We start from the raw sequence: 12,955 nt of genomic DNA on the forward strand, positions 1-12,955 counted from the left end.
CTGAGATCATGACCTGATCCAAAATCAAGAGTTGACGCTCAACAGACTGAGCTGCCCAGGCGCCCCCACGTCACTGTTTACCTTGATCACATACTCTTCCTCCTACTACAATGACTAGTAACTATACATAGCTCTTGTGGATCTTCTTTGGCTGCTCTTAAGTTGAATCCACTGTTTCTTGGATTCCTTATCTTTCTCTCCTATAACTTTCTTAGAAAAAGTGTGTACAAAGAAACTTGGAGCCCTTGTGTATCTGACAGTGCCTTCATTCTGCCTTCACATTTTTTTTAAAGATAATATTTATTTATTAGAGCACATGCGAGGAGAGGGGGAGAGGGGGAGGGAGAGAAAGGGAGAGAATCCCAAGCAGACTCCACACTGTGCATGGAGCCCACCTTGGGGCTTGATCTCACAACCCTGAGACCATGACCTGAGCCAAAACCAAGAGTCAGACTTTTAACCAACTGAGCCACCTAGGTGCCCCCTGCCTTCACATTTGATTGACGTTTTCTGGGGATAACACAATAGAAACAATACTAGAGTATACCAAAAGAGGAAGGACTGGGAAATAGTCTAGAGACAATGGGAGACAGTCGGCCTGATGGGACACAGAGGAACAAAAGAGAGTGTATGGGAGCAAAATGGAAAAAGAGAGGAAACCGTGGCCTAGAATATGCCAGATTTTCAACCCAAAAGTCTGAAAGCTTTATTTCCTTGTCCCCAGGCATTAGAGATGCCCCCACAAAGTTAGATAACAATGGTAATTAATTAAATGTTGGCATATTGGCTTCAGATACAGTTGGTGGCACCCTTGAGGCTTATCTCACGCTGGCACCTAGGGAGCTAGCAGCCTGATAGTCGGCTCTCCAGCCATGTACTTCTAAAGCAGAGCCTGCTGGCCCATGGACCCTGCTCTGCCCTGTTCCACCTAAAATTTCCACTCAGAGGGATTTGATGGGAAAAAAGTTCTGGTTTTCGTAAAAGGAGAAGAAATCCAGGCCAGAAGCATAATTCTTTTTCTTAAATGTGATTGGATAACTAAGAATCATCATGTATATGAGGGGAGTCAATAACGTGTGAGAGAAAGTCCAAGATAAATAGTAAAACCCACCCTGGAAGATGATTCAACTGAACTTTTAAAAATTTTAAATTCCTAACTAGATTTGCAGGAGAAGTTCTATTCATGAAACTCCATATATTTTTAGGAGAAAGATATGGCCAGGATAAGATAACAGATTATAAATACTGTTGCTGAAATAAAAATTTCAAAAGACTAAAAGTCAAGCTTCCCAGAAAAATAGAAAAAATATGTGAAGACAGAGAAGGAGACATAGAGAACCAATTCTGTTACGAATCCTAGAAAGTAGAAAATGGAGAAGTAAAAAAATGTGGAAGAGAATTTCCCAGTGATAAATGAAAGGGCCCACTGAAGGCCCAGCACAATGACTGACAAAAGATGTACCAAAATATATTTCATAGTAAAATTTTAGAATATCAAGGAAGGGGGGGAGGAGCATAAATGTTTCCAGAGAGCAAAACAGAACCATATTGCCTACACAGATTTGACACACAGAAAATAAACACAAAAAGTTAGCCATTTTTGTTTAGCTTTGTGATGGCGGTGTTAGAAGTTTTAGGTTGGGGGTGCCTGGGTGGCTCAGTTGGTTAAGCAGCCAACTCTTGGTTTCTGCTCAGGTCATGATCTTATGGGTCATGGAATCAAACCCCAAGTTGGGCTCTGCACTCAGTGAGGAGTCTGCTTGAGGATTCTCTCCCTCTGCCCCTCTCTCCACTTGTGCTCTCTCTCTGTCTCAAAAGAGTTTTAGATTGAAAATTTGGTATATTCTATCTCATGGCTTTCTCCCCCCCTGTTTATTTTGGGGAGATTTAAAATCAGTCTAAATTTCCATTTAGAAAAAAATTTTTTAAGATTTATTTTTATTTATTTTAGAGAGAGTGCAAGCGGGGGAGGGGCAGAAGGAGAGGGAGAGAATCTCAAGCAGATTCCCTGCTGAGTGGAGGTGGGGCTCAATCTCACAACCCTGAGATCATAACCTGAGCAGAAACCAAGAGTTGGTGGCTTAGCCGACTGAACCACCCAGGTGCTGCTAAAATTTAAATTACAGGTATCTTTTTTTAAAGATTTTATTTATTTGAGATAGCACGGGCAGAGGGAGAGGGAGAAGCAGGACTCGATCCCAGGACCCTGAGATCATGACCTGAGCCAAAGGCAGGCACTTAACCAACTTAGCCACCCAGGTGCCCCATAAATTGCTATTTAATTAGTAATTTCCTCATTCCTAATCTCTGCCAGTTCTCCATAGATCTTGAACTAATAATTCTTGCACAATCTCAAAAACTTTAGAGCATTTGAAACAAAAGTCTCTTGGGGTGCCTGGGTGGCTCAGTTGGTTAAGCATCCAACTCTTGATTTCAGCTCAGGTCATGATGATCTCATGTTCACTACGTTCATCTCTATATGAAGGAATTATGGGTATTTTTAAATGTTTTTTCTTTTGGTTGGCCTTATTTTGTGACTTTTCTGAGATAAGCACTGTAACTGTTTATTTTTAAAATAGTAATTTCATTTAAGGAAAGGGGGAAAGAAAAATGAAAATCTTCAGTTTGGGGGTCTGAGATATACCATTCCAAAGAACTGGGGTACAAATTGCTTAATCTTTACTCTGTATAAGTACTGCTTTTATTTTGAGGATTTCTCTCTCTCTCTCTCTCTCTCCCCCTCCCTCTCTCTCTCCCTCTCTCTCTCTTTTTTGGCATACATGGGATAGTAATTATATACAAGAATTTAATTAAATATCTTCATACCAAGAATTATCATAATTAATGGAACATAGTTCCATTGGGTATTTAAAACCATCTAGGTCTGCTGAGGGAGTTTAGGAAAACTGTGGTACATAAAAAATTTTTTTTCCCACATTGACCAGGATTATAACCAAATCAGATGTGTGAACAATTACAGAGAAGAGGGGGCCATTGGGCTCATGAAGAATGCCCTGCCTTCTGCAGCTCTGTTTCAGAAGACCAAGAGGGCAACTTAACCAGACTGAATATTTCTGGGGACGATACAACTATCTGGGCATGCATTTCCATGTCAATCCAGATGGGACTGGAAATAGCCATTCAATTTTATGAATCTCACTGGACAGTATGGATTTACTGGAATTATTCCAAAGTCATCATGCCCTTTAGTTGTCATTATCTTGCAAATGTGTCAGAGGAAAATGTGCAAATATGACAGTGACTATAGAACCTTCACATGACATTTATTAATCCTGAAGAAAAGCATATGTACTATTTTTCAGTATGATTATCATGGATATGCTAGAACTATTTCTTGAAAACAAACCTTTTTATTCTGTGTGAATTTATTTAACAGAACTGTTCTGTCTGTTGTGTCTGAGGAAAGTTCTAGAGGTTAGGTATTTAATTGTAAATATGTGAGGAAATGCTTAATGAAGAATTCAGAATAAAAATAGAAAAAGCACAGATATCTGGGAATTCAAATGTTAAGATACATGGAAAAATGTTAAATTGATGAGTGAACTTGTGACAGCAGTAGCTTTTTAAATTTCTAAAGACTTATCCTGTGTGTGTGTGTGTGTGTATATATATATATATATATAAATGCAGCAGCATCAATTTTTATAAGTATTGTTTGACTTTATTAATACTAGAGGATATAGTCTCAGCCTTAATTCTACATTTTCATTGTTTTGTAATTTTTTATTACTATTTTTAAAGATTTAAAGAAGTCGTACACTCCCACATTAATGTAATAATAGTCTGCTAGAAAGTTGCTGCAAAAACATTCAAATTGTGTAATAATTCAAGCTAATGTATGTCAATATATATGTCTTTGTGTAAGTCCAGGACTATTGGTTTGTGAAGTTATTTTGTAAGGAAATGCTTTTGGTACAATTTTTGTGTCCCAGGAAATGTGTGTTTTTTAATCCTTTCTGATTATACAGTGAGGTTAATAAAGAGGATTGTTTCTTCCCTATTAAGTGTTTTCCTTTTTTAACATTGAAAACTCTATAAAAGTTACCTTAGTAAAAACTATTAAAATATTGATCTGTCTTTGTAATTGGAAAGCATTTAACTGTTTTGTTGAAGAAGGAAACAAATTGGCAATAATTTAGCTAAAGGAAAGATTGGATTCCTTTTAAATGACAGTAGTTCTTACTAATACAGTGTTAGTGCTAAAAAAGAGTTCCATCTTCCAAATCGTTTATACTTTTGACTATATGACTTAGTTATTTACAATCACTATGAAATGGGTGAGGTTGTTATATTTTTAGTATGTAATTTTTGAATAATACTTGTTAGTAAGAAGTTTGCATTTGTTCCCTTTTTATACTGTCAAGATACTTTCAGTTTTATCAGCTAAATATTTTCATGGGATCATCTCTTCCTCTTCGTGACTATGTAATTATATTTGTAAAATTATACATGTTAATTTAAGATTTTTTTTGCATGTCTGTTGAACACCTAGTATTTCTTTTGACTTCAAAAAGAGGTTGCTACTTTTCATTATCACATAGAGGTTTAAATTTAGGAATAGATTGGTAGCAACATTAAAATTCATTGTAGGACCTTTGGCCTTAAAATATTAATTATTTAATATTTTCTCCAAATCTGGCTTTGTGCAAGCAATTATTTCACATAGAGATTTGTCAGTAACCTGAGTGTGACGATATCTTACTGTTTAAAATTACTTCCCTTTTGGAGAGTGATCAAATTGGCGTTAAAGAATCACCTGTCCCAGCGACAAACAATTCATAGTAGAGACAGACGTTCTTAATATATTTCTATGTTAGGAAGCCTAAATTCAAGATAAAATGATGTCTGATAATATAAAATAGATTCCCAGTATTCTGATTCTTTAGACCATGCTCCAATAAACAAATGTGGAATAGAAAATATTAGTAATTATATCTCCGTAAAGTACTGTATTTAAATCTTTGCTAATAGCATTTGTGTACATCTACCTTTCTCACTTGTGTTTCTCCCCCACAGTTAATTTTTTTTTAAAGATTTTATTTGTCAGAGGGAGAGAGGGAGAGCAAGCACAAGCAGGGGGAACAGCAGGCAGAGGGAAGCAGGCTCCCTGTTGATCAAGCAGTGTGATGCGGGACTCGATCCCAGGACCCTAGGATCAAGACCTGAGCTGAAGGCAGCCACTTAACTGACTGAGCCACGCAGGTATCCCTGTCCCCCACAGTTATTCTAATTCTACTTTTTAGTTCTTGAGAGAACTAGAACATTGCATTTCGTTTTTCTGTATTTGTATTTTAGTAAATTTTATTTTAGAAAGACTTATGTACCTTGACTATTTGATAATCCATTGGGGAAGATTTTTTTATTGGTATACTTAAATATAATTGGAATTCAGTTTGATACTTTAAAATAGCCACAACAAAACCAGTATAGAATGAGACCATTACTTATGTTGTGCTAGAAATTATAGGGTAATACTTAAAAGCCAGGGAATCTTCGTATTCTTATGTCATTTAGATATGAGTTCTGTGATATATTTAGTGATAAGTGGTTAGCAAATTTAGTGAAAAAATTTATTTCCATTCCTTTGTAGACCAGAAGTATGTTTTGATTTGTTAAACTTGTTACATATTTCTTCTCGTCAGTAGTTTTGCAGAGTGAATTACTTCTTTGAAGAACTGACAAGTCAGCTATGGATCCTCTTGTCCAAATACTAATGAAAAGTCAAAAGAATCATAAACCAATCAGATCTGTTTAAAAGAAATAATATATTGAGCTTTGGCTACATTTGTATTAAATATTCAGGTGCTAATTGCCTTAATGTTTTATATAGTAGAATTCAGATTATTAGATATATAAATTTAGAACGGAATGCCAATTTCATAAGACATTTGTTAATATGAATCCTGAGATGCTTCAGAATGTAAAACCAAGTTGGCCTTAGTTGTTTGAAATACAGAATGATTTTTATTGCAACATTTATGAATTCATTAATTCAGCAAATACTTACATCTGCTATTTTGCAAACCAGTGTGTCTAACTTGTGATAGAAGATAATAGCTACCAATTAATGAGTAACATGCTGAATAAAATATTTACATATGTTATTTACAGAAGGCACATTAGATTAAAAACATTAAAAAGAAGGAAAAGGATACATCATGCAAACAGCCATCACAGCAAATTTGGAGTGATATTAATAGACAAAATTGACTTTGAAACATGTTAGAGATAAAAAGGGACATTTTATGGGGCGCCTGGGTAGCGCCAGTCGTTAAGCATCTGCCTTCAGCTCAGGGCGTGATCCTGGCATTCGAGTCCCACATCAGGCTCCTCCGCTGGGAGCCTGCTTCTTCCTCTCCCACTCCCCCTGCTGTGTTCCCTCTCTCACTGGCTGTCTCTCTGTCACATAAATAAATAAATCTTAAAAAAAAAAAAGAAAAGACATTTTATAATGATAAAAGGGTGAATCATCAGGAAGATATAACAATTATACATGCATCTAATAGCAGAGTACCAAAATACATGAAGCACAAACTGACAGGAATGAAGACAATTCAGCAATAATAATTGGAGACCGTATGCCCTGTTTTCAATTATGGTTAAAACAACTATACCAAACACAGTAGAAGACTTGGACACTATAAACCAACTAGACTTAACAGACATACAGAACATAGCGCCCAATAACAATATATATTCTTCTCAAGCACACAAGGAATATTTCTCATGATAGACCATGGACTAGAGCATAAAACCTTTAAAAATTAAAAAGGACAGAAATAATACAAAGTATGTCCTCTGATCACAATGCAATCAAATATGAAATAGCAGGGGAAACTCACAAATATGTGGAAATTAAGACTACTCCTGGGTAACCAATGGATCAAAAAATTTTTAAATTCACTAAATATTTTGAGGTGAGTGAAAACACGTAACAATTTATGGAATGCAGCTAAAGCAGTGCTTAGAGGGTAACTTAGAGTTGTAAATGACTAAGAAAGGAAAAAAGTTCTCAATAACCTAATCTTTTACCTTAAAAGAGGAGAAAACTTAAACCTAAAGTAAGCAGGAAGAAAATAGAGGTTAAGACGGAAGTGAAATAGAATGAAATAAAGACTAGAAATACAAGAAAAAGAAATGAAACCAGGGTTTTTTTTTTGAAAAGATTAACAAAATTGATAAAATTTTAGCTAGTTTGACCAAGAAAAAAAAGAACGTTTTGAAATAGAAAATACAGTTGACCCTTGAACAAAGTGGGGGTTAGGAGCACCAACCGCCCCCACACGCACACTTTAAAAAATCATAAAACTTTTGACTCTCCAAAAACTTAATCACCTACTGTTGACCAGAAGCCTTACTGATAACAGTTGATTGACACATTTTGTGTGTTGTATGTATTACATACTGTATTCTTACAATAAGGTAAGCTAGAAGAGGGAAAACGTTAAGATCATAGGAAGAGAAAATATGTTTATGGTATTGTACTATACTGAAAAAATTTGCATATAAGAGGACCCATGCAGCTCAAATTTGGTCAAGGATCAACTATATACTAGAATCAGAAATGAAAGAGGGACATTACTACTTACCTTACATAAATAAAAAGGATTATAAAGGAATACAATGAACAATTATATGTGAACAAATTCCTAGAATGACACAAGCTACTGGAACTGACTCAAGAAAAAATAGACAACTGAATAGACCTACACAAGTGACAGGATTGGATCAGTAATAAAAAACCCACAAAAGCCAAGGCCCCGATGGCTTTACCACAGAATTTTGCCAAACATTTAGAAGATTAGTACCAACACTTTTTTTTGTAGATCACATGCTATTTAATAAAAGATAGAAATAATGAAGTTAATTCTGTTTTCCTTTTCGGTATTTGCCTTAAGAGAAAATTCTTGAAATTTGTAGGGATTTCTGATGCCAGGAATTCATGAAATGTAAGAGACTATTTAGCAATCAGGGTGGCTTGGCTCATGGGAATCAGCCTATGTACAACCATAATTTGCATTCCACTTACTCTAAGCTGAGCTATCCTTGCTCAGGTTGAACATACTGTGAGTAGATCTCTTCTTCTAAGAAATAAGATGGAGTCTTTGGAGAATGGCCTCACTGAATTGGTAAGTTAACTTTCTCCAAATTTTGGTGATTTCCCCAGTTCTTCCATAATTTCTCAGTGCTGTAGCCATCTTCTGGTAAGTCATGGTCTTCTGGTTATCTTTTCTTTTCCCCCAAAGTTGGGCAGGTGTTCCTTTGTCTTGTTTTTGTTTTTTAAGTAATCTCTACCCCCAATGTGAAGCTCAAACTTGTGTCCCTGAGATCTAGAGTTGCATGCTCTTCTGACTGATCAAGCCAGCGCCCCCTTCCCTTTGTTTTTTGATACAAACAGAAAGATACCTTTGGTTTTATCTACCCACTGAATATAAAATGCCATCTCAGGATTACACAGAGATTCATGAAGGTATTCAGACAGCTGGAGCTTCTTCCTGCCTTTGCTTCCCTTTTGCTAGAGAACAACAGGTAGTACTAGCTGTTTTTCAGGAATGTTCAGTGGACAGTAGGATCCAATAGTACATTAAAAGGATTATTTACCACAACCAAGTGGGATTTATTCCTGGGCTGCAAGGGTGGTTCAATATTTACAAATCAATCAATGTGATACACTACATTAATAAAGGACAAGAACCATATGATCCTCTCAATAGATGCAGAAAAAGCATTTGACATAGTACAGCATCCTTTTTTTTTTAAAGATTTTATTTGAGAGAGACAGAGCATGCGCAGGGAGGAAAGGGAGAACCAGGCTCCCCGGTGAGCAGGGAGCCCAACACAGGGCTCAATCCCAGGACGCTGGGATCATGATCTGAGCCAAAGGCAGACGCTTAACTGAGCCACCCAGGTGCCCCTATAGCATCCTTTCTTGATTAAAACTCTTCACAGTGTAGGGATAGAAGAAACATACCTCAATATCATAAAAGCCATATATGGAAAGCCCATAGTGAATATCATTCTCAATGGGGAAAAACTGAGAGCTTTTTCACTTAAGGTCAAGAACATGACAGGATGTCCACTCTCACCACTGTTGTTAACATAGTACTAGAAGTCCTAGCCTCAGCAATCAGACAACAAAAAGAAATAAAAGGCATCCGAATCGGCGAAGAAGAAGTCAAACTCTCACTCTTTGCAAATGATATACTTTGTGTGGAAAACCCAAAAGACTCCACCCCAAAATTGCTAGAACTCATACAGGAATTCAGCAAAGTGTCAGGATATAAAATCAATGCACAGAAGTCAGTCACATTTCTATGCACGAACAATGAGACAGAAGAGAAATTAAGGAGTCAATCCCATTTACAATTGCACCCAAAACTATAGGATACCTAGAAATAAACCTAACCAAAGAGGCAAAGATTCTGTACTCTGAAAACTATAGAACACTCATGAAAGAAATTGAGGAAGACACAAATGGAAAAACATTCCATGCTCATGGATTGGAAGAGTAATATTGTTAAAATGTCTATGCTACCCAGAGCAAGTTATACATTGAATGCAATCCCTATCAAAATACCACCAACTTTTTTCACAGAGCTGGAACAAATAATCCTAAAATCCATTAGCCAAAGGAATGTTGATAAAGAAAACCAAAGCCGGTGGCATCACAATTCCGGACTTCAAGCTCTATTACAAAGCTGTAATCATCAAGACAGTATGGTACTGGCACAAAAACAGACACATAGATCAACAGAACAGAATAGAGAAGCCAAAAAAGGACCCTCAACTCTGGTCAACTAATCTTTGACAAAGGAAAGAATAACCAATGGAAAAAAGACAGTCTCTTCAACAAATGGTATTGGGAAAATTGGACAGCCACATGCAGAGGAATGAAACTGGACCATTTCCTTACACCAAACACAAAAATGGACTCAAAATGGATGAAAGACCTAAACGTGAGACAGGAATCCGTCAAAATTCTAGAGGAGAACACAGCTAACAACCTCTTGCTGGACACGTCTCCAAAGGCAAGGGAAACAAAGGCAAAAATAAACTATTGGGACTTCATCAAGATAAAAAGCTTTCGCACAGCAAAGGAAACAGTCAACAAAATCAAAAGACAATGGACAGAATGGGAGAAGATGTTTTCAAACGTCTTATCAGATAAAGGGCTAGTATCCAAAATCTATAAAGAACTTATCAAACTCAACACCCAAAGATCAACTAATCCAATCAGGAAATGCGCAGAAGACATGAACAGATATTTCTGCAAAGAAAACATCCAAATGGCCAAGAGACACATGAAAAAGTGCTCAACATCACACAGCATCAGGGAAATACAAATCAAAACCACAATGAGATACCACTTCACACCAGTCAGAATGGCTAAAATTAACACAGGACACAACCGATGGCAGGGATGCAGAGAAAGGGGAATCCTCCTACACTGTAATTGGGAATGCAAGCTGGTATAGCCACTGGAAAACAGTATGGAGATTCTTCAAAAAGTTGAAAATAGAGCTACCCTACAACCCAGCAATTGCACTACTAGGTACTTATCCAGCGGATACAAACCTAGTGATTTAAAGGGGCACCTGCACCCCAATATTCATAGAAGCAATGTCCACAATAGCCAAACTATGGAAAGATCCCAGATGTCCATTGACAGATGAATGTATAAAGAAGATGTGGTGTGTGTATACACACACACACACACACACACACACATATACGCAATGGAACATTACGCAGCCATCAAAAATGAAATCTTGCCATTTGCAAAGACATGGATGGAACTAAAGGGTATTATGCTAAACAAAATAAGTCAGAGAAAGACAATTATCACATGATCTCACTCGTGGAATTTAAGAAACAAAACAGAGGGGCGCCTGGGTGGCACAGCGGTTAAGTGTCTGCCTTCGGCTCAGGGCGTGATCCCGGCGTTCTGGGATCGAGCCCGACATCAGGCTCCTCTGCTATGAGCCTGCTTCTTCCTCTCCCACTCCCCCTGCTTGTGTTCCCTCTCTCACTGGCTGTCTCTCTCTCTGTCAAATAAATAAATAAAATCTTAAAAAAAAAAAAAAAGAAACAGAACAGGATCATAAGGGAAGGGAAGGAAAAATAAAGATGAAATCAGGGGGAGACAAACCATAAGAGACTCTTAACCTCAGGAAACAAACTCAGGGTTGCTGGAGGGGAGGATGGTGGAGGGATAGGGTAACTGGGTGATGGACATAAAGGAGGGCACGTGATATAATGAGCATGGGGTATTATATAAGACTGATGGAATCACTGAATTCTACCTCTGAAACTAATAATACACTATATGTTAATTGAATTTTTTAAAAAAGGAATGCTTGTCAGAGATTGATGAGTATTTCCTTCAAAATAGAGGTCTGCAGCACTGTTTATTACTGTTCTCCATTATAGACAGGTTTCTCTGTAAGCAGCACACCATAGCAGTTGGAATTTCCTCTGATATGAGAGCAGTGGTTGATGAAAGCCAGGTGAGTTTTGTAATCTGGGTAGTACTAAAGATCTCCAGGTGAACGTTGCCTCAGTACTTCCAAAGCATCTTCAAATGCTTGACCCAGCTGGTCTTGTTCAACACAGGCCGTCATACTTCATTAATAAATTGACAATTCTAAATCCAATAGAGGCTCCAAAACAGAAACAGCTCATGGGTGGTGATCTGGCAGGATACACTTGAAGCTGCTGATTTGCAGAGAGGTCCAGTTCTCTTATTTAGCTAGAGGTTCTCTTGGAGATGGTTTTCATCAGTGGCTCTGGTGGCAATTATGGAGTGCTCCCTTAACCTATAATGCTTCCTTCCCTGTCCATCCATCTGCCCAATTACCCATTGCCATTTTGCTTATCAGAGTCTTGATTAATGCCAATTTTACACAGTCTTCCAAAAAGTTGAAGGGATTACTTCCCATCTCATAACCCTGATATCCCTGATAAACAAAACCAGAAGGAAACTACAGACCAATTATCTCTTATGAACATGGATGCAAAAATCTACCAAATACTAACGAAACAAATCCAGCAACATATAAAAAATTGTATACCATGACTAAGTAGAGTTTATCCTAGGAATGCAAGATTGGGCTAATATCTGAAAAGAATTGATATAATGCTGATGTAATATATAAATAATTGATATATTGATATTATCATATAAATCGAATTTTTAAAAATCGCATCTGCATAGGTGGAGAAAACACTTTTAATAAAATCCAGTGCCCTTTCATTATATACTTCATCCTGATGAAGATCATCTATGGAAAGTCCAGAACTAACATCATACTGGATGCTTTTCCTTTAAGATCAGGAACAAGACAAGGACATCTGCTCTTACCACTTTCTACTCAACATTATACTGGAGCATCAGCGAGGGCAATTGAGCAAGAAAAAAAAAGCCACACAGACTGGAAAGGAAGAAGTGGAACTATCTCGGTTTGCATATGACATTATCTGATACATAGAAAACTCTAAACCACTAAAAAAAATTAGGGCTAATACTTGAGTTCATCAAGCTTGCAGATACAAGATCAATATACAAAAATCAGTTAAATTTCTATACACCTGCAATGAACAATCCAAAAACTAAATCTCACAGTAGCATCAAAAAGAATAAAATATTTAGGAATAAGTTTAATGAAGGAAACGCAAAACATGTACTCTGAAAACTACAAAACATTGTTGGAGGAAGGTCAAAATAAATGAAAACTCTCATATCCGTGGGTGGGAAGACTTGACTGTTAAGATGACAGTACTCCTCAAGTGAATCTCCAGATTCAACACAACCCCTATCAGAATCCAGCTGACTTTTTTGCACAAATTAAAAGTTGATTCTACAATTCATATGGAATTGCAAGCAACACAGAATAGCTAAAACTATACTGAAAAAAGAACAAAGGAAGACTCAGAC

The 12,955-nt window shown here is 36.9% G+C and overlaps 1 protein-coding gene across 3 annotated transcripts in view; it reads left to right on the plus strand.

Moving 5' to 3' along the window:
- Window positions 1-12,955, plus strand: part of SMCHD1 (structural maintenance of chromosomes flexible hinge domain containing 1) — a 157,083-nt gene that overhangs the window by 141,068 nt on the left and 3,060 nt on the right. Inside the window, exon 48 of one of the 3 annotated variants that reach the window (XM_045781946.2) lies at window positions 2,946-4,021. The exons of the other annotated variants lie outside the window; for them this stretch is intronic. Within the exon in view, the coding sequence (XP_045637902.1) occupies window positions 2,946-2,970 (25 nt within the window). The 3' untranslated portion in view covers window positions 2,971-4,021. Of the gene's footprint in view, window positions 1-2,945; window positions 4,022-12,955 lie in introns of those variants that run through there. 3 annotated transcript variants of the gene reach the window in all.

The sequence above is a fragment of the Ursus americanus genome, chromosome 19, assembly GCF_024610735.1.
Source record: "Ursus americanus isolate L20-20 chromosome 19, mUrsAme1.1.p, whole genome shotgun sequence".
Lineage (NCBI taxonomy): Eukaryota > Metazoa > Chordata > Mammalia > Carnivora > Ursidae > Ursus > Ursus americanus.